This window comes from Hyaena hyaena, unplaced genomic scaffold (genome assembly GCF_003009895.1).
Source record: "Hyaena hyaena isolate Hyena2069 unplaced genomic scaffold, ASM300989v1 scaffold_15, whole genome shotgun sequence".
NCBI lineage: Eukaryota > Metazoa > Chordata > Mammalia > Carnivora > Hyaenidae > Hyaena > Hyaena hyaena.
Genome location: NW_024080647.1, coordinates 5,323,569 through 5,345,610, shown reverse-complemented (window position 1 = coordinate 5,345,610; position 22,042 = coordinate 5,323,569). Strand labels below are relative to the sequence as shown.

Below are 22,042 nucleotides of genomic sequence, written 5' to 3'. Positions count from 1 at the left end.
TCTTTATTATTTTAATGTAATATTTTATACATGCAAGGGTTGGTAATATGCAAGCAAGAAAGCACGATAATGATGGGGTGCCTGGGTGGCTCAGTTGGTTAAGCATCTGACTTCAGCTCAGGTCGTGATCTCACAGTTTGTGGGTTCGAGCCCCACGTCAGGCTCTGTGCTGACAGCTCAGAGCCTGGAGCCTGCTTCGGATTCTGTGTCTCCCTCTCTCTCTGACCCTCCCCTCCTCACACTGTCTCTCTCTCTCTCTCAAAAATAAATAAAACATTAAATAAATAAATAAACATTAAGAAAAAATTTAAAAAAAAAAAAAAAAAAGAAAGCACGATAATGAAATGAACTCCTGAGAGCCCGCAGCGAACTTGGTGTTGGCTAGAACACTGCCAACAGCCTAGCACTCACCCTGTGCTCCTCCCCATCTCAGCTGCCCAGAGGTAACCTCACCTTGAATTTTGAATGATGTCATTGCCTTGCTTTTAAAATACAGTTTTATCATACTTGCCTGTATCCCTAAACAACATATGGTATAGTTTTTGAGCTTTATAAAAATAGCATCCTACTGTATGTGATTCTCTGGGATGCTTTTTTCACTCAACACTGTTTCTCCAGGAACAGTAGAGAAGAATGTGGATTGCAGGGTAGGCAAAATGGGCTGAAGTCTAGATCCCAAGTACTCAAGCTGTGTGATTGCATGCAAATTTCTTAACTCTGCTGAGTCTCAGCTTCCTCATCTGTATAAATGGGGTTCTTGTTCCCCTGGCAAGGTTATGCAGAGGGTTTAGTGAAAGCCTGTATGCCAAGTGTTCCTCTTGCAGAACAGGTTTTTAAAAATTACTGTGAGCTTCTGTTGTTTTCTTTTCCTCTTATTTTTCTTCTAGCTCAGGGGTGAAGATCACTGGTCCACAGGGGGAGAAATCCTCGTGGAATTACTTCTCCCTAGATAATATAATCAACTGTTTTTTACATTAAGAACTGGGAACATGAATTTTAGTCAGTAAGTGAAGACATTTCTAAAGTATGTACTTCAGCTATATATTATGACTTGCTAATGGAAGGAGGGGGAGATTGGAAAAGGAGATCTGGTGGGAGAAAGGGAAAAACAGGAAGAGAGAAATTATTAGTGGAAGGTCACCAACTGTGTTTCTGCTCTTTGAAATGTCAGTTACCCATTGTTTACCACTCTTCAACTGCTCCCATCCCTAAACCCATTAAGGTTTGCATAGAATGGGATCCTCTCAGCAGACCACCAAAGAAGACATTCTTTGGGGTCCAGCTACAGTGAACAGAACAATGTCAGGATGTCAAGCTGGGAACCAGACAGAAAGAAAGTTCTACAAGCCTCTGCCAGATAAAATTCCTTGTGAGATCTCAGTCCTCAGTTTAGTCCTTTTCACATGTACCTACTTTGTCCATAGAGCATAGGGCTTGACTTTTCTTTCATAGAAATTTTATGGTTCACCTCTTATGATAGGGCCTTCATTTGCTTCCATAATAAGGTTTTCAGCAAATAAATATGTGACTGGAAAAGGCAAGTGCATTCTAAGATCTGGAGTCAGGAAAGCTGGTGGGATTGACATTAAAACATAGTGCGCTAAAATATTTATGTGTGCATTTGTGAAATATTAATGTGGCATCCTGCAAACACACACGCAAACACTCCGGGGCAGGGCTCCCTCAGATCTCTTTGAAGACTTGCCTTTTAACTGAGCACAGCTTTCGTCACTGGAATATTCCATTCGCTTCAGAGCACACCGTGGTCTCTTTCGGCCTTGAAGTGTCAGCTGGCCAGCACATCCTTCTTCAGAGCTAACCCAACATACTTGGTTCCCATGCACCAGCTGCTGCCTCATCTCCACACCTGGAGGGCACCCGCCATCTGCCAGCAGAGAGGCCACAGGGACTGAACCTCTCTATGGGAGAGGCGTGAGTGCCTGGCTTTTTCTGGCTGCTGGCCCTCAGAGGCATTCTCAAAGTCCCCCCCTCCCTCTACCACACTTTACTTCCCAGGAGCTCCCACTGAGCCCCTGTTAGCCCCAGCCCCAGCCAAGAGCCCCTCACAGGCCCAGGGGCCTTGAACATGGCTCCCAGCCTCAGCCACCCTCCAGAGGCTGTAGTGAGGCACAGAGCTGGTTCTGCCTGGGAACTACGGGTCAGCTGCAGGCCTTCCTCAACACGCTGGCAGGTCCCCTCCCGTTCTCCCTGGAAGCTTTCCTGAAACTGGACTGCCTTCCTGTTCCCTGTGAGGCCATTTTGCTCTGGATGCATGTACCGGCTGAAGGCAGTGTGACTGTGGCTCACATAGCGCGAGCCAAGGGGCCAAACCAGCTGCTGACCGAGGGAAAGGACTACCCCCACCCCCACCCCGGGCCCTTTTTTTTCTGCCCTTTGTTCCTTTGCCCCATTCACCTTCCAAAACTTCCCCTTTCTTCCCACCTCTTCTCACATACTTTCTCAGCCTCAGTGCCTCACCCTGATCTCTGGCTTCTAAGGACCTTCTCTTGGGTTTCTGGTCAGCGTCACCATTCATTCATTCAGCCTGGAAAGCAGGGCCCAGATTTCCATGTCATTAATGTTCCCTTACCATGCTCACTCCAGGGTCCACATAACCCACCTCTTTCCCTCTCCTTTCTCCCTGTGGGTTTCTCTGCCCTTCTTCATCCACAGCTTTCAAAAGTCCTCTGCCCCTATCTTGGCCATAGTTGGCACGTGTATTTGTTTCCGTGGGGCTGCCCTAACAAAGTAGCACAGAGAGGTGGCTTAAACAACAGGAATTTATTTTCTCACAGATTTTGAGGCCCTTAGTCTGAGAACGAGGTGTTGGCGAGGTTGTTCTTCTGAGGCCTCTCTCCTTACCTTGTAGATGGCTGTCTTCTCCCTGTGTTGTTACATGGTCTTTCTCTGATGTCCTTGTCTCCTCTTCTAAGGACGCCAGCACATTGGATTAGGGTCCACCCCAATGACCTCATTTTAACTGAATTACTTCTTTAAGGCCCTCTCCCCAAATACAGTCATACTCTGTGGTAGTGGGGGTTGGGAGACACAACGGAGCCCATATCAGCAGTGGTGATGGGAGCAGTGCTGGAGGTGGTGCAGGCATTATATGCTATATCTGCACAGATTTGGGGGGAATGGAAACCTTTAAGGAAGGATAGAGAAGGCAGGTGCCCTATAGTCCTGAGAGGATGGTTCAGTGTGACCTTCTGAGGTACTGTCCACTCAGCACCCCAACCTTGGGTGCTCCCCCAGAGTCATGGGCACCTGAGCTAAAGAAAACCAGATGGGGATAGCCCTAAAAGAAGACAAGCACCAGCTAAAACCAGAAGTTTAATAAAAATGAAAAAAAATTACAATACAGTGGGCTGCTTTAGAAGGTCAAATATGTTGGTCCGCAAAACATGCTGACTCCATGTGGGTTCTGGGAGGTCACAGGATTGGTCCCTCACACCCTAAGATTCACTTCACTCACTTGTCTTGTTCCCACTGGGGAGGTGTCTATCTTTCTGGTGTCACTTTTGACCAGGCTAGTTCTGAACTCCCTCATCCTGTGAGAAAAACCTGCCTGAGTCTGACCTTCCCCCACTATGATGATGTTCATTTACATCATTTTCTCAAGTCTACAGCCCAGCCCAGGTTCTGAAGTCGGCAGACAGTGAACGCCATTTTCTGGAGAGTAAGAGCTTCGGCAGTGCTGGAGCCTCCTTCATAGGAGACAGTCACAGCTCCCAGGGGCTCCTGGCTCCCCCGTAAACTCTTCTGAGCCCTGTAGGCCCATCTGTTTTTGCCAAGCTTTCAGGGACACAGAATGTCTGGGTGCTGGTGACAAGCGGGGACCCGGGGTCTGCACAGAGCAAGCCGGGCCAGCTAGGAGGTACTGCTTCTCCTTCGAGGGTGGAGAGCTTTCCTCTTGGCGATGTCCTCCTCTGTGTCGCTCTCACAATTCCTCTGGGAAAAAGAGAAGCCCAGGGCAAGAAGGTCACAAGAGGCCAGGGACAGAGTTGTGCGGGGCAGCCCAAGCCTGTGCATCTGGGCCAGGGCCGGCAAGCCAGGGAGGTGGATGTTGAGGTGAAGACTGTGGCTCTGTCCAGAATCTGGGGGTGGACTGGGTGGGGGAGGGGAGGGACCTGAAAAGGGGCCACACCACTGCCTTGAGGCCTCCTTCCCAGGAGGAAGGAAAGCAGGTAGTGCATCTAGGAGAAACCAGGCACCAAGAGACGCCAAATCATCATCATAATAATGAAAATGGTATCTGGCGTTCTTTGTAGCTGCCACATAATCAAGCCCACTTGGGTACATGCTCTGTGGGTTGACTGGCCTCCTGAGCTCAGCCTGGAGAGAATGGGAAGCTGGGATGAGCCACAGGGACCGCCCCCCCTCCCAAGCTCTGGCAGCCACTGTTCCACACCCCTCTGCTCCGACTGGCTTAGGCCGCCCCTTTAGCAAGCCTTGCCAGGGACGTGGCTTCTGCGCTCCATCTTTATGAAAGAGAAAAAGAGTAAAGTGTACTCCATGGCTAAACCAGAGTCAAGGCAGCCATCCTGGAGGTGACAGTGCCTTTTTCATTCAGGTCACATCAGTCTAATCAAATTACTAAAATGTATTAAAAGAGGCACCAATCAGAAAGACTTAAATGTGTCGTAAAAAATCTGTTGTCTGATGTCCAAATTTAAGGCTCCCTAAACAAAAGGACCTATCATTATTGTTATTATTATCATTATTTAAAGGAAATTCCCTTTTGGAAAACTGTATAATAGATGTCCGGCAGGGCACCGGGTGGCTCAGTCAGTTAAGTGTCCGACTTCAGCTCGGGTCATGATCTCATGGCTTGTGAGTTTGAGTGCCACACCAGGCTCTGTGCTGACAGCTCGGACGGAGCCTGGAGCCTGTTTCAGATTCTGTGTCTCCCTCTCTCTCTGCCCCTCCCCCACTGCCACTCTGTCTCTCTCTCAAAAATAAACATTAAAAAATTTTTAAAAAAATAGATGTCTGGGACCTAAGCCTTCCTTTTCCACTCGTAAAACGAGCCTTTGAGCTGATGGTGCTGAGTGTTTCAATAAAAAGAGGGCTGTTTTTAAATATTTGCACAAGGACAAAAATTAAGAAAGAAATATACATTCTTTCTAATTATTCTCTAGTCCTCTCTCTCCATGCCCTGCATTATCAGAGCAAGTCATGTGCCATGTTCCTTCCCAGAGCCTTCTCTCCTTTCCCTGGCCTGAGCCAGTTGGAAATCCAAGGTCAAAATCAACTTTAGCCAAATCCATCCTGGACCAAGCCTGGCTATAACAATAAAAATAACTCAAGCTCAGCTGAGTTAGCAACTTTTTAGCATGAGTCAGAGCCAAACAATGAAAAAGTAAGCTGGGGAAAAGTCTGCCTGTCATTAGCAGGGATTTTCAGAGGGACAGTCCAGTCCCCTTGAATAGCAGATGAGGAAAGCAGTCAGAGAAGGGGCGTGTCTTGGCCAAAGCCACACAGTTGCTTTGGACCTCTGGAGCCATAAATCCTTAAATCAAGAGCAAGAATCACCAAGAGCTTAGGCTGAAGAAAGAGGACCCCATCCTGGGGAGGGGGGGGAGGGGGCGGGACTGTGCCAGGTCCAGGGTTGCAGCCTGAGTGCGGGTGCGGTATGTCCTGAGGCTGTTCAGGGCTGCCTGCCCATCCACCTCAGGCAGCTGCTGTCCCGACCTGTGCCATCCCAGACATTTCTGGGGCCTCACCACATTTGATGAGTATTGGGGAACATCTGTCCAGAGCACCCCTATGATCTGAAATGCTAACACTGCATTCTGAAGCACTGGCACTGCATTATAAAGTCTGCAGGGAGGGGTGCCTGGGTGGCTCAGTCGGATAAGCGTCTGACTTCGACTCAGGTCATGATCTCACAGTTTGTGGGTTCGAGCCCCACGTTGGGCTCTGTGCTGACAACTCGTACCCTGGAGCCTGCTTCTGACTCTCTCTCCCTCTTTCTCTGCCTTCCCTCACTTGCAGTCTGCCTCTCTACAGGGAGATTTTACACAACAATAATCACTGCTAATCCATATTGAGCACGTATAATGTCATCATTCAATCCTTGTGACTACTCTGTGAGGTAGGAACTGTTGTCAACTCCATTTTACACATGATAGCATTTTGGCACAGAGAGGTTAAGTAATTTCCTCAAGGTCACACAGCTTGTAAGTGGCAGATGTGAATCCTGAAAGTCTGGTTTCAGAAGCCACGCTCTTGCCCAGTATAAGTTCCTTATTTTAAATGTACATAAAACAGTAGCAAGCTAATCAAGTATCATCTACGTTATTATTACTGTTATTGGCGATCTAAAGCAAAACAGAAATGGAAAAATTCAAAACCGAGTATTAAGCTCCCATTCTACAGCAGATCATTGGATTGTCAGGTATAAACTGTGGATTGACTATGGTGATCTCATTATTCAGAGTCCTCAAGGTCCCCAGCAGGCTACAAGTCCTCAGGGGGAGACTAGGGCAGTGAAATGGCGGCAGCAGTCCTTTTGAAGGTGAACCAGGAAAGGATTCAAGATCCTCCAGAAGCCCCTGCTGCCTGTCAGAGGGCCCCTCGCCCGGCACCACCCCAGCGGTTCCCCTGAACGTGCAGCCTCTGCCGATTGCACCGTGTGGAGGACGGGAGGAGCAGAACTGGTGGGAAACAGTTAGGACCCAGCTGCTGCCTTCCACCCCCGAGCCGCAGGCCACCCCAGAATTCTGCCCAACAAGACAACGCTGCATTTACCTACCATGTCCTCATCCGGCCTCAGGTGCACCTTCCTCATCAGGGAGCGGGTCAGGTGGTTACACAAGGAGACGATGCTGAAGGACAGCTGAGGGAGACAGAAGAGGAACTGCCACGTGAGAATGTGCACAGGGACCCTGGAGGGAGCCAGGAAGCCCCCGGGACCCCCTGCTCCCCACCCCTGAACCCTGACACACCTTCCATCGCCTGCGGACATACTGCTTCTTGAAGTTCTCCAGGTTGACCACAGACTCCCTGCGGACCAGGGCCTGCTGGCTGTCCACCGGCTGAGAGACAAAGCAGAGCGTGGTGGCTGACACAGGGCTTGGGTCGGCAGCCACCCCCTTCTCCCAACCCCCGACCACATGCCATCTATAGCCTGACCGTGGCACCTCCTCACTGGGCAGGGCGTGCACAGGGACATCACACCGAGGACAACGGTTACAGGTGTTTCAGCTGTTCAGGAGATGGCCCTGGTGCCCCTGAGCTATTATTACCGCAGCCGGACACACACACTGGCTGGGCTGGAGAATCAGCCCCCCAGAGGGGAAGAATGAGAGGCAGGGCCTTCAGTCACAGCTCACATTAGGAAAGGGTCATTGGACAGCCGTCTAGGATGCCCACTGTGCACTGGGCTGGTTCTGGGCTTAGCAAAACAGATGCTTCGTTGGCGAACAGAAGCTTACTACTCCATCCCAAAGTACATTGAAAGGGGGCGCCTGGGGGGCTCAGTCAGTTGAGCGTTCGACTTCGGCTCAGGTCATGATCTCATGGTTCATGAGTTTGAGCCCCACGTTGGGTTCGTTGCTGTCAGCCCAGAGCCCACTTCAGATCCTCTGTCCCCACTTCTCTTTCTATGCTCCTCCCCTGCTTGTGTGCTCTCTCTCTCAAAAATAAATAAAATATTTAAAAACAAACAACAAAAAAAGTAAATTGAAGGAAATAGGGGCTTCAGTGGAGGTTGAGAGGAGATGGGATATATCATTGCCTTTCACAGGCTGGCAGTCAAAGTTCAGTTTAAATCCTGACTTCTCCAAGAAGCCTGGCATGGCTTCTCTGAGCCTCAGTTTTCTTGTCTGGTTTATGGGGATAATATAATTGACATAAAAAACTGGACACATTTTTTTAAAAAAACTGTACACATTTAATGTAAACAACTTGATGACTCTATTCCTTCTTGAATTCCTCGCTTTCTGTAAAACACAGCTTTCCTGCATCAAGAGATGGGTTTCAGAGGTTCTGTGAACCTCCTGAAATGGCTGCAAATTTTAGTGTGTAAACTCTTACATGAATGTTCAGAGCAGCATTATTCCTAACAGCCAAAAAAAATGGAAACAACTGAAATATGCATCACCTGATGAGTGGATAGACAAAATGGAGTATAGCCATAAAATGGAATATAATTCAGAAATATTATTCATAAGAAGGAATGAAGTACAGTTGACCTTGGACAATGCAAGGGGTAGAGCACTGAACTCCCATGCACTCAAAAATTCACAATATAACTTTTAACTCCCCCAAAACTTGATTACTAATAGCTTCTTGTTGGCGGGAAACCTCACCGATACCATAAACAGCAGACTGACAAATATTTTGTATGTTCTATATTTCACATACTGTATCCTTACAATATAGTAAGCTAGAGAAAAGTAAGTATTAAGAAAATTGTAAGGATGATAAAATACATCTTCAGTGCTATACTGTATTTACAAAAAATGTCCCCATGAAAGTGGACCCTCACAGTTCAAACCTGCGTTGCCCCAGTGTCCACTGCCCTGACACACACCACAACGAGGCTACAGTGTGGATGAATCTTGGAGACAGTATACTGAGTGAAAGAAGCAATACAGGAGAGGCCACACATTGTATGCTTCTGTTTACAAAGAGCCCCGAAAAGGCAAATTGATAGAGATAGAAATTAGATTAGTAGTTGCTGGGGCTGGAGAGAGGGGAGGGTGGGAGAGGCTTCTGAGAGGGTATGAGGTTTCTTTTTGGAGTGAGATACTGTCCTGGAGTTAGATATTGATGACAACCTTGTGAAGATACTAAAGACTTGCATACTTTTAAATGATGAATTTTATGGTACGTGAATTATATCTTAATAAAAACTTCAATTTGATGGGTGTGTATAGATATACGTCTCTTCTGAGGACAGCTGATAGATTTCATCCGTTCTCAAAGAATTCTGTGGCCTCAACAAATGAACTGCCCAGGATAATCCATGTGGTCCCATCCAGCTCAATTTTTCTCTCTGCCCTGACCGCCTCTCACAGCAATGCCTCGTTTGGTCCCCCAGTGGATGCTGAGTGACATAGCTCATGGACTTCTGAGTGTTGATCTTGTCTTGTCTCCCATCCACACGGGGAGCACTCCTCCATTCTTATTTATTTTCCATCATGGCGCTCAGCACCTGGGAAGCCAGTGCATGCAAACAACTGGCCCATACCGCTTAGGACTTAAAATCTTCTGGCAGAAGGCACTTTCCATGTTCACCCAACCCCGTGCTCCTGGGAGTCTTGTGTGTGTTTCAAAGCCCAGTTCAAACCTGACCTCCTCCAAGACACCTTCTGAAAAGCAATGACTCTCTCCCCACCATGACTGAAACACATGTGGGCTCCCTCAATATTTCTCACCGACCTTGGCCAGCTCTGCAGTGGGGTCGTCTCACTAATGAAAAACAACTCGAGGGCACAGAAAGAATTTTCTTCATGGTTTTGCCAATGTCCCCTGCCACCTCCTCCCCACCCAGAGCATATACCATTGGGTGCTTAACAGTTGTATAGTTAAATTGTTCCCCCGAGTTGCTAACAAGACACTGGATGTAATCCTAGGACCTGGGACCTGCTCGCTCTTGCCAGTGAGAGGTCCCAGGCACCCAGATTGGCAGCCATGACACCATGACTCCCCATGGCTCTGCCTGGGAGCCAGCAGACTTCTGTGGGAGTCAGGGAACAGGGAGGAAGATGCACACAACCTTGACATGGAGCGGGGGATGAGAAAGCCAGGGGCTGTTCACCCTCCCAAACTAAAACACTCTTTGTGCCAAAGAGTGAAGGGGAATGAGAGGAGGGGACAAGGAAGACAGAGAAAAAGATGAGGGCACTGAGGGGCCACCAGGCCTAGGTCTCCTGGCTCTTTCCTAATTGCCTCTCACTTCCTCTGCTGGGTCTAGCCCTCCGTCTAGGGATGCAAAAGAGGGGCAGCGCCTAACTTTTCCTGGTATCAAAGCCTCAGTAGCTTCCTGGCACTCTTGATGGAACCCAACAAGCTCACCCAGACACCCAAGGTCTGTCTGTACCATCTGGGTCCTTCTCCAACAGATTTCCTCCCTGTCTCTGTTCTGTTGTGGTGGCTCCCATCACACAGTCTGCTTGCTGGCCCAGGAACCCCAAATCTCAGGGTCTTTGCCCCTGATCCTTCATATATTCACTTTGCCAGTTTGTTCAGGTCTTTGTTCAAATGTCACCTCCTCAGGGAGGCCTTTCTTGACCTCCCAATATAAAATAGCATCCCGGGGCGCCTGGGTGGCTCAGTCAGTTAAGCGTCTGACTTTGGCTCAGGTCATGATCTCACGGTTCGTGGATTCGAGCCCCGTGTCGGGCTCTCTGCTGACAGCTAGCTCAGAGCCTGGAGCCTGCTTCAAATGCTGTATCTCCCTCTCTCTCTGACCCTCCCCTGCTCATGCTGTCTCTCTTTCTCTCAGAAATAAAAACATTTAAAAAATAAAATAAAATAGCATCCCAACTGTCCCCACACAACTCCCTGTGCCTGCACCCTATGTCTTCATAGCACTTTTCACTACCTGACATTTGACGCTGTATTTATTTGTTCTGTGGTTTTTAAAAAATTTTTATTGCTTATTAATTTTTGAGAGAGAGACAGAATATGAGCAGGGGAGGGACAGAGAGAGAGGGAGACACAGGATCTGAAGCAGGTTCCAGACCCTGAACCGTCAGCACAGAGCCCGACGCGGGGCTCGAACTCACGAACCATGAGATCATGACCTGAGCCAAAGTCAGACGCTTAATTGACTGAGCCACCCAGGCGCCCCCTGTTCTGTGTTAATATCCCTCTGTTGCACCTCCCAGCAACTAGTATCTCTTTTCCAGCGTGATTTCCTGCCTCCCCAACTCACAGAAAATTTCTACCTCTAAATTCAACATCGTCTGTGATTCACTTCTGAGCCTAACCCTTGCAGGGGACACTTGCACTTTGCTTGGAGTTTGATGAGGTGGTATTGGTAGACTCTCGCAGAGCAGGGACCTCTTTTTCTCTTTTTATCCACTTACTGATTGGCACTCTTGTCAGAAGAGAGATGCCTGCACCCCATGGGCGGAAGTCAACATGCAGTTAGAGGAATCCCATTAATAAGAGTCCTACCTTCCAACTTGTCCAGCAGTGGCACTGGACTTGGTTGGCAACCAAGGAGCAAAGAGGCCCAACTGAAATATGAGGGGGGATCATTCCCAGAGGCCATTAAGGGGAAGTGATGCAATTACTTCAAGAGCTCTATGTGCTACACAAAACAGCATGAACTCTGAGAGGGGGGCCACCCAGGCTATAAATTCATCAGGCTGGCCTTTCCTAATCAATGAGCCTCTTTGGTTGCTAAGAGGCTCAACCAAATGCTAACACTATCTAATCCTTGACAGTCAGAGACATATAAATTCTGCAGTGAATTCTGTTCCCGGAAGGAATGTGGCAGCAACACCATTGATTAAATTAGGGGCGTCAGGGGGGTGGGGCTGGGTTCTGCCTTCTCCTGGCCCTCCCCTCTCTGCAAACAGACAGTACCCACCTTCCAGCCCGTGGTGCTTTGGCCAGAGAGTATGGGCAATTCTGACCAGGCTCCTAGGAGCATGTTTAGTGTCTCAGAAAAATGTTGGGAAGGGAGGCAAGAAGACAGAACACCGTGACTGAGTCAGGTGTTGTTTATGGAGATGCAAACGGCTTTGAAAAAGTCCAGAGCGGTGTGCTAGGTCAACACCGACGTCCATAGAGCAGGGAAATGAAACACCAGCCATCCCCCTGGGCATGAAAAAGAAGCCTGGCTTTACAGAAGAGGCACTCCAGCTTTCTCTCAATACCAGGCCTCCTCTAGAAACTGCAAACAGATTGCAACTTCTCAAGCCTCCATCTGTGCCATTTCTCCAGCCCCATCCTCCGCTGGAAGCCTGGAGCACCTGAGCACCCACATCCCTCCCTGCCTAGGTCTGTCACTCTGCCTCACCCCCCACCCCCAACTCCCTTAATGGAGTCTCTCCATAGTTTGCATCTCCAACTCCGCCTTTTGCTAGCCAGAGCCTGGGCCCTGCTGGCCTCACCTCCCAGTTTTCCCAGGAAAAGAGTACGTGAGGCTGATGGGGCTTGACTGTCAAGCTCCTTATAAATGTACGGGGAGAGCTGTAGAAAGGCTGTGTCCCTGTCAGTTGTCTTGTACATAGAAGAAGCCAATGTAAACAAGTGGAAATATCCCTTTCCTTGCCCGGCCTGGTCTTTCAATCCTCTTTCCAGGACCTTCGGTTTTCTTGTCTTTTCTTTTTTTTAACATTAATTTTTGAGAGACAGCATAAGCGGGAGAGGAGCAGAGAGAAAGGGAGACACAGAATCTGAAACAGGCTCCAGGCTCCAAGCTGTCAGCACAGAGCCCGATGCAGGGCTTGAACCCACAAACTTTGAGATTAAGTTGGCGCTTAACCAACTGAACCAGCCAGATGCACCAGGCTGTGAACCAAACCAGGCTTTGGTTTTCTGAGACATTTTTTGTCCCCAGGAAAAGCTTCAAAAGCTCTCCCTCCTGGACTGTTATAGGAAACAGGAGACCTGAGAGATGTAACCACCAAATGCCATGTGTGGACTATGTTTAGATCATGATTTGAGCAAATAACTACAACAGGACATCTTTGAGAAAAGTGGGTACATGGAGTATGGAATGTGTATCCACATGACATTAAGGAATTATTCATGCTTTTTGTCAGGCATGATAATGGCACAGAAGTAATATTAAAAAGAAAGTGCTTAGAAATTCATGTTAAAGAATTTATGAGTTAAGTAAGTCCAAAGTTTGCTTTAAAATACTCCAGAAAAAGCAGTGGTGCAGATGAATGGGAGCGGACTGGCTATGCCTTGCTCACTGTTGAAGCTGGGTAACAGGGACATGGAATTCCCTATACCATTCTGGATAACTTGTGAAAATCTCCCATAACAAAAAAATTTCAAAACAAAAACTTCCCCTCTGTTAAATCTCTGTAAATCTCCTCTCCACTTAACAGTTTCAGGCTCCTGACCCCAATCTGCTCATGCTCATCCCCACCCCTCCCAATTCTACATGGCACCTTCTCCATAGGCCATGGCTTGGGAGGGAGGTGTTGGAGGGGAGGTCTTCCCTGAGAACGTTTCTACCCCGTGATACCCCTCTTACTCTTTCTCAGTCAGAATTCATCTCTCTCCCATTTTCTGGAATACTAGGTACCTCTATTTTATCACTCATCATGGCCTTTCCCATCTCTCAGTTGGGATCCCCAACTGTTCCAGACACTGAGTCTTTTATAGGGTCTGTCTTATTCTTATCTGTCACCTCCCTTCAGAGCCAGAGCACAATCAGTGTTTGTTCAAATGAACTGGCTCCTTCTGGTCCTCAAATATGCCCACTGCTGGGTCTTCCTCTACAGAGCAAAGAATCTTCTCCACAGGCCAAGAGTTTCACAGACAAAGGAGAAAAGGCCATTCAGTCCCACAGACATTTACAGAGGTTGACAGTGGGGGTGGTAGCTGGGCGCACAGCCACCTCTCACATGGGCCGACTATGCTGCATGACGGGAGTGAGGTGGGAAGCCACCATCTTTATAATCACCTGTAGAAGAGGGTGGGTGATGTGAGGAGAGGGCTCATGGGGGAGAATGGCTTCTCTTGTCATTACTGCTCTGCCCCATTCCTCCTCTGCCAGCCTCCTACAGCTGCAGAATCACCTGTTACCACACTGTCTCCACCTTTCCTAAAACAAAGCTGAGGTACCACGTGCCATGTGCATCCGGCTCAGAGAAAAAACAGGCTGTTGCCTTCTGCAGGTGCCAACTCTCCAGCTTCCTTGGGAATCCATGATCAGGAAGATGTCACACACTCAGCCTGCCCTCCCCAACAGCCCAGGGTGGCATTTGCACAGAGCACAGAGGACAACCTCTCACTGCCCAGGTAAATGAAAGCTCCTTCTTTATGGCAGATGGGTCTAAAGCACCCCCCCCTCACCCCCCCGCCAGGCCTTCCTCCTTCTAGGAACCAGTGAAACATTCCCCTCCTGACACTCCTTCAGGACACTGTCAGCCCCATCGTACCCTTGACTCCACTGTTAAAATGTCAGCTGTGAACATGTGGTGGGGAGTCAGGTGGATTTTCTAACATTCCACAGGCCTCCTTGGGCTCCCCACTCAGCATCAGGTTCTAATGCCAAAGGGTGATGGGAGTTGGACTGGCCAGAGGACAGAGGAAGGTCATGGTCTCCTCTACCTTCCCTGAAAGACTTGCGAGAGTTTAGTAGTTTATTTCTATTTGTCTTTGGAAACTCTTAGTATGGAAAAGGGTCTGCTTATAAAACATCTAAATAATAAATAGTTAGTAATGACTAGATATGATCACAGAGAAGATGAGGAAAATAGCTTATGGTTCTGACCCAGCTCTGGGGGTGACCAGCTGGGCGACTTCTGACAGGTCCTGTCCTGGCAAATGCTGTAAAATGAAGGTGTCTGATGGCTCACCCCTCAGTATGAACAATGAGTGGCTCATGCCACGATTCTCAACTAACTGCTCTTCCCTCTGTTTCCAGTTTCCCTAAATCAAGTCATCCTCAACATCTTGTTCCTTTAGTGCATTTTATTTGGACCTTTACAAGAAAGTTTAACCTGAGTTATTCACCTGGGGGCTTCCTTCCCTGAGGAAATCTGGCTATATGAGGTCAAGATCTACTGACATAGCCAAAGGGATCTTTAATATTTGCAGTGTCGTAATGCCAAATGAGTACCTCACATCTCATGATGGGGCAAGTAAGTTCTTGGAAGAGCCTGTAGACAGGTCACTTGTACCCAGTCTCCCAGGTAGGCACAGGAAACAGGCCTTTGCTATCTTCCACTGATCCCAAGGTATACAGTTTTGAATCTCTGAAATTAGGACTTCTTTCCCATCAACGGCATCATGTCATTACCGTCAGTCTGAAGCGAAGACAGGTGTTCCAGGAGATGACCATACCACTTCTGCCAGACACTGGGGGCCACTCAGCCTCTGACTATATGTGAGATTCCCTAACTGAAGTTCCTTTGGATCACACTGATGGTGCAGATTCCGAAAGCAAACCTGCATGAATTCCACCCACCTGGGGCTCCTCTTGTCAATGGGGATTCTCCATCCTTCCATCTAGCATGAAGGGTGAAACATTCAGGTTTCCTTGCCTTTCCTTTTTGCATGGTTGCTTTATTTCTCATTTGTCCTCTCAGTGAGGGCATCCCAGCTTTGAGGAGAGGGGAGGGGGTCTCCTATTGCACTTGGATTTGTTCTTTCTTATTTTTGGTATATAACGTAACCGTGCATCTTACATTTGATGGAAATACGTTTCTTATGTTTGATGAAAAAAGTTTCTGTTACAAATATATGTGATATTTGAGATGATCTAGCATGGTAATGGAAAAGAGGTGGGGTTCTGAAGAAATGGCTTCATGAAGTCAAAATCTCATGTCTCCTCCTAAACCACTTACCACCTGGACATCTGCTCTCTAGACATCCCCTCCTCCACCCAGCACATCAGGCTGTTGACTAGCCTGACACCCATCATGGTTCCTTATGACACTTGGGATAAAGGCAGAGCTCTTTGATCTGGCAAAGTATCACTGGTCGTGCATCCTCTCCAGCCACATCTCCACATAAACACACAATATCCTCTCCCCTCCATGCAATTTCAGCTTCCCATGTCCCCTCTATCACAGAGCCCTGGCATGACAGCGCTGTCAGAAAGACTTCTTTCTCTTTGGTTTGCTTGGCCAACCTCACCTCCAGCATCACCACTTCAGGGAGGCCTTCCCTGACTAGATCAAATCGCCACAGCAGGCTTGTGCAGTGCTACATCCTTCTCTTTCATAGAGTGTGTCACACCTGCAGTCCTACATCTGTAGAATGTTCTTGTTTAATGTTGGATTCCTTTACCTGACTGTCAACTCCATGAAGGCAGGAAAGGAGCCTGTTTTCATTCAATATTGTATCCCCTGTGCCAGGCTGAGTGCCTGGCAGTTGGCAGGCACTCAATAATCATTTGTCAATAGATGGATGGATGAATCTGGGTGTCCTTGCCCTATAATCAGAAAGTAAACTCCTGGAGCCTGGGGCAGTTAGGGGAAGCAGAATGAGCAACAGACATATTGTCAGAAGGCCTCCACTTTAGCCACTATTTGGACAAATCACATCCTCTCTGTTTCCTCATCTTCAAATTGGGAATAACACTTACCCTGTCTATGTGGCAATGGTGTTCTGTGAGTTTGTGTAGTCACTTTGAAATGATACAATCTGGTCCCTCACCGCCAAGCTTCTAGCACAGGGCTGGGCCCACACTCCACACTCTGTCCATATGAGCTGGCTGATGGCCCCTCCTTTAGGAAAAAGGAGATGCCATCATACAGTCCTCAGGAAGGTGTTCTCAAAGCTTGTGGTCAGGAAGGGACCACTGAGGCTGTCCTTCCCAGTCTTAAATTCTCATGGAATTTCTCAGCCCTTTCAGGGCCCAATGCCCTAGTACATAAGAAAAGGGATCTTCTCGTTAAGTCCTTTTTTGTCTTCGTTTCTAATACAAGGTTGGGGCCCTCAGCCAGAAGGGAGAAAAGTGGAGAAGGGTGAGATGCTGCCCCTTCAATCCTGCTGAAGATCAGCCAGGGACAGGGCTGGATAGGAACAGGGAACTGCACCTTCTAGGACCTTTCTTGGGAAAATCATCTAAAGGTATGAGACATTCCACCTATACCTGCCAGAAACATTAAATACAGGAAGCTACTAACGTTTCCTCTGGAGCTGAACTGTAATGTGAAGGTGGATATTTATAGCACAGTCTCATTATTTCTTCCCATATAGCTATTCTGAGGGCCAGGCATCCTAGGTTTCTGTTTCATCTGTATCAACTAGCTATGAAAAGACCTCGAGTAAGTCATTTTTCCTCTCTGAGTCAATTTCCTCATCAGTTACATGGAAATAATAGTAACAACAAGAATAATACCATCCACCTTCCTGCTCAAGGAGTTCTTTTAAAGATCAAAGAAGTGCTTGGTAAGTGAAAAGTCAGTGCAAATGAAAGGTAATATTTTTCTGTGCATTTTAAATTCTTCCTTCTGTAGCAGGAAAGCACCAAACTGGCTTATTGTTATCCCTACTTAGCTCAAAGATTACCCAAGATCTGCAATTTTTAAGACATATAGGTGGGAGGTGAGATGTGAACAAATCCATTATCACAGATCAATTATAAGCATCTCCCCAGGGCCAGCCATCCTCCCTCTGGGAAAGGGTATGCTGAGAGGTATTCATTCTCAATTGTCTTAATAGCTTAGCTTCTCTGCCAGCCACCCTCCCAGAAAACCAGGTTGGTGAGAGGAGGTGCAGAATGAGTAACTAGCTAGCGCCTTCCTGATTCTGGATTCTGTGAAGGGGGTGGAGGGCTATGCTACAGACACACACCCTAAGGATAATTCTAGCTGATGCCCTGGCAGGGCACTTGGGAACACGCTTCTGCAAATCATCCAGGATGCATTACTGACTAGATTCTGGTGCTCAGAATTTCAAGCCAGCCAAGACTTCCTTGCTGTAGGATCTGTCGAGCTGCTCCACTAGGGACTCCCTGGTGTTCCTCTGGAACACGGAACCCAAGCCATCTGTGTTCTTCCTCTCCAGCTGGGAACTGCCCACCAGTTCCTGCATCCACTGTAGGTCTGCTGAGAGCTCCTGCCTTAAAGCTTCAAACTGTGCCTGCAGATGGTCCAATTTCCTGGCCATGCTTCCGAGGCTGGACACTGTGGCCTGGATGTCTTCTCGTAGGAGCTTCTTCAAGGACTCCACTTTGCGGAACTCGTACTTGAGCTGGGAGAGGTCGTGCCGGGCACTCTCACTCTCCTCCCGGTACCAAGCTTCCTTCTCATTGTATATGGAGACCAGGGCCTCCACGTCATCCTGGATGGTGTCGTGGGTTCCTGCCAGGGCACGGCATCCCTGGTCTACCTGAGCCACGTCCTCTACTACACGGGCAAAACGCTCAAAGTTGATGTAGGTGTTATTGGGGGGCATGCTTGAGTGGCATTTGAGGGTGTATTCTCTTAGGCGCTTGGTCTTCAGCTGGGCGGGCTCTGACTTCTGCTGTTCCGGGGCTCTGACTTCTCCTTTGGACTGGTAGGTGTTTAGATAGAACAGCCAGAATTAAGTTGATGCCAAAACCAAAGGGCAGTTCAAGGTGCAGGAAGAAGGCACACAAACAGCCTCTTAGGCATTCACTGCATGCATCAGTCCTTGGGGAGGACCATGGTGGGATGAGCATCCCAACAAATGATAAAAAAGATTTAAGAGTACAGGGGTGCTGCCTCCATGCTCACTTCAGAGCAAGGTGGTCCATGGCCATTAGAGAAGTTCTCCACACGTATAGCATTTAGAGGTGCTCACACAGACAAGCAAGCATCCACTCAAGAGCAGGAGCAGACAAGGCCATGGCTGACAGAGGGAGGCTGAGAGACCTCTCTCCTTCAGGACCAGTTGGCATCCTGGGCCTCGGCAATATTCAGCATGCTAAGCCCGAGAGGCTGCCTAGCTCTGTGCTCTGGGCCCACTCCAAACTTAGAGAGCCGTTGGCCATCTACATCCTTTAATAAGCAGATGAACCTGACCTTCTCCCAAGCACTCCAGCCCTCCCTGCTCTCCATCCTCCATAGCCCTACCCATGCTGATCTGCATGCTCAGATCATCCTGGTTAGGCCTCTCATTTAACAATCCAGATGATTTCAGCCAGGTGAATGGGAAATCTGGTGATGCTCTAGGAGTGCACATCTCATCAATCAATCAGCAGAAGTAGGGCCAGAATCCTGGGTTCCTGATTTCCATCCCACCAAAGTGCCTTTTTTTTTTTTTTCAATTTTTTTAAATTTAAGGAATCTCTACACCCACACTGGGGCTTGACCTCCCCAACCCAAGATCAAGAGTTGCATGCTTTACAAACTGAGGCAGTCAGATGCTCCTAGCCAAAGTGCTTTTAACTAGCACTTTACTGTACTGTGAGCAAGACCCTCCACAAACCAGCAGCTGGAAGCCCAATTACAAAGCGGGCCGGGGGGGAGACCCTGTGTGCCCCCACCTCCCCAGAGGGAACAGCATTGCCCTGAGGGTACCCATCTCTCCTCTGCACCAGGCTTCCATCTCCGAGTCCCATTCCCCGAGGTCTCAAGGTGCCTAAAGAAGCTGGCTGACTGGTTGGAGTGTCATTCTTTACTCAGAGCCCCGAAAGTCAGAAAGGAGCCTTGGTTACAAAACTGACATTTGTAATTGTCACCAATGTCTCTCTACAACTTGGGAGTCCTGAATTCTGTTTTGAGAATGGTAGCAACATGCCCTCTAACAAAGAACACTTTATATGATGGCCCCAGCAAAAAAGGGTTTCAACCGAGGTTTGTGAGGGCTTCATTTCATAGGTCACCTGAACTCATGAAATATAAATGTAACCTTATAAACCTCTTTGAACAAACCCAGATCAGTTGGCACCCCAAATGGCTTTCATCTGTGCCCGAGGGTGGATGTTTCTAGCAAAGGCCTTTCCATGGGCTGCCTGCATCTGGCTGCCCCACCCAGCCCTGGCGACAGATCAGGGACCCGCCTGCTCACTGGAACACAACACCATGCTCTTACCGTGATCCAGGGGTGTCTGAGAGCCTCTTGGATTGTAAGTCGTTTCCTGCAAATGAGGATCAGAAAGCAATGATGATCCATGAAGACAGAAGCTGAGAGCAACAGTCTCTATTCTTACTCTTGTCAGACCTGCATTTTGGCATTCTTTGACCACTGCTATCAACCAGGATAATGGAGGGATGCAGAAATGGCTGGGGAATGGGCTGAATTCCCTGCATTCCAGAGAAAGTGGTCAAGGCAGACCCCTCAGAAGAATGACATTATGACACAAACCCTCATCTCTGGTCCCAAACTTGAAGGGCCTAATGCCACACTGGCGTTAGTTATGACTGGGAGAGTCATAACTGTTCTTGTGAGCTTTCCACAGCTTAACCTTTGGTCTATGTTTTTTTATTTGCCTCCCAGGTCCCTTCGCAGCCCTTCCCTGCTCAGGTAGTATGATCTGACCTAGCACTACCCTTAGATGGAGAAACCAGGCTGCTGCACTTTAGAACACCCCACTCTGGCTCTCTCTGAAGCCTGTGGGACCAAAATCTGTGGATCTCACTCCTGCTCCACTTAGATGCTCTGGGCACAGGACATCTTACAATTTCCTGGCTTATCTCCTACTTTGACTCTTCAGGTGTGGGGCTCACCCTGGGCCCTAAGGAAAGGGAGTAAGATCAGCATGTCTCTTATTCTCCCACTTACTGACTTCTTTGAGACTGCCTCCCCCTAACTCCCACTTGAACTGGCTTGGAAACTGCCACTTTGCTTTTCAAAGACTATAAAAGATAAAGTGCCCTAAAGAAACCTAGGCTAACTGGCTAACTTCCAAACACACACACACACATACACACACACACACACACACACACACACACACATTTGTAGAGCTATTTGTATTTGGGCAGAAAAGAAAGCAGAAACACTTGAGCAAGCAAGATGAATGCCAAGTCTCAGCTAATCCACACTTCTCAGCACCTGCCCAGATTAGACCACAATGGTTTGGATGGCAGCCTGTGGCAAAGAAGGGATGGACTAGCACATCTTTGGGAGAGGGGCAGGAGAAGGTCAGTACTTGAGAAGCCCGTGCCTTTCTCTGTCACCTTACCGGGTCTCTTTAACCAGAAGCTTCCGGATGAAGTCCTTGGCTAGCTCGCTGGTCTGGCTGAAGAATTCTTCATCAAAGTCGTAACTCACCGCTGTGATATTTGCTAGCGTTTCCTGCTTTGTGTCTCCCAGGAAGGGGGATGCTCCACTTAGGCTGAGCACATAGAGAGGGAACATGTGAATGCAGGAAAGTAGATGGAGGTGGAGGTCACAGAGTCAGGGAACCCTGACTTGTACTACTGCATGGGGATGGGAGGCTCCCAGCAACACCACCTGCCCACTTTGGGCAGCCAGTCAGCAGCTTTTTCAACTAACTGAGTCTGATTCAATACACTTATGGAGCGCCTACTAAGTACCTGACAGAGAGAAACTGTTTTCAAGTAACTTGAAAGGGGAGAGGAGGAAACACAGAGACATGGCTCTTCATAATCTCAAACAGAACAAAGCAGAATATAATGGAAGACCAGACATAGGACTAGGGGAACACAGGACAGAGGGGAGATCCAGTGCAGGCTTCATGAGAGAGCTGACATTTGTGTCAGTTACATCTTGAAGAATGAAGAGGTTGTTAGTAGAGGAGGAGACGGAAGGTGTTCTAGGCTAAGGGAGCAGCTTGAGCAGAGTCTGAGAGATGTGGATATAGATGGAGCAGTAGGGCCTGGAAGAATATGTGAGGTTCCCCTGCAGGGTTTGTCAAGAGGTGTCATTCAGGAGTGCCTGAGTGGCTCGGTGGGTTGAGCGTCCAACTCTTGATTTCAGCTCAGGTCATGATCTCACGCTTCATGAGACTGAGCCCTGCATCAGGCTCTGTGCTAACAATGTGGAGTTTGCTTGGGATTCTCTCTCTCATCTCTCTCTCTCACTCTCTCTCCCTCAAAACAAATATTTTCAAAAAGAAGGTCTCATTCAAATAATGACTTCCAGATCTACTGTTTCCTGACTCATATCCTAGCTTTTGGGATACTTCTCCCTAGATGTGCCATTGTCACTGTGCCCTAACCTCCCTCCACGAGCTCCTTGCCTTGATGAATGATGTCACTTCACAAATGCACCCAAGGTAGAGCCCAGGGGTCACCTCTGACTCTTACATCCATTCCTTCACCATATCTAACTGGCACTTTCTTAGCATAGCAGTAGCAAGGTACACTGGGAAAATTCTGATATTTCATTCCTCGATTTGAATCCAGTTCTGCCCCTCATTCGCTGTGTAAATCTAAGTAAGTTACTCAACATCTCACCTGCAGTTTCCTCCTCCATAAAATGAAGAAAATTAAAACTTCACATGATTGTTGTA

The 22,042-nt window shown here is 48.2% G+C and overlaps 1 protein-coding gene across 2 annotated transcripts in view; it reads right to left on the bottom strand.

Annotated features, from left to right (window-relative positions):
- Positions 1-3,320: 3,320 nt before the first annotated feature.
- The window catches only part of DAPK2 (death associated protein kinase 2), a 117,163-nt gene continuing 98,441 nt past the window's right edge, over positions 3,321-22,042 (bottom strand). The window contains exons 8-12 of one of the 2 annotated variants that reach the window (XM_039219664.1): positions 20,750-20,902; positions 19,657-19,702; positions 6,951-7,040; positions 6,758-6,841; positions 3,321-3,951 (exon numbers count right to left, since the gene is read on the bottom strand). In XM_039219664.1, the coding sequence (XP_039075595.1) occupies positions 3,871-3,951; positions 6,758-6,841; positions 6,951-7,040; positions 19,657-19,702; positions 20,750-20,902 (454 nt within the window). In that variant the 3' untranslated portion in view covers positions 3,321-3,870. The remainder of the gene's footprint in view (positions 3,952-6,757; positions 6,842-6,950; positions 7,041-19,656; positions 19,703-20,749; positions 20,903-22,042) is intronic. The other variant, XM_039219671.1, reaches the window with a different exon arrangement.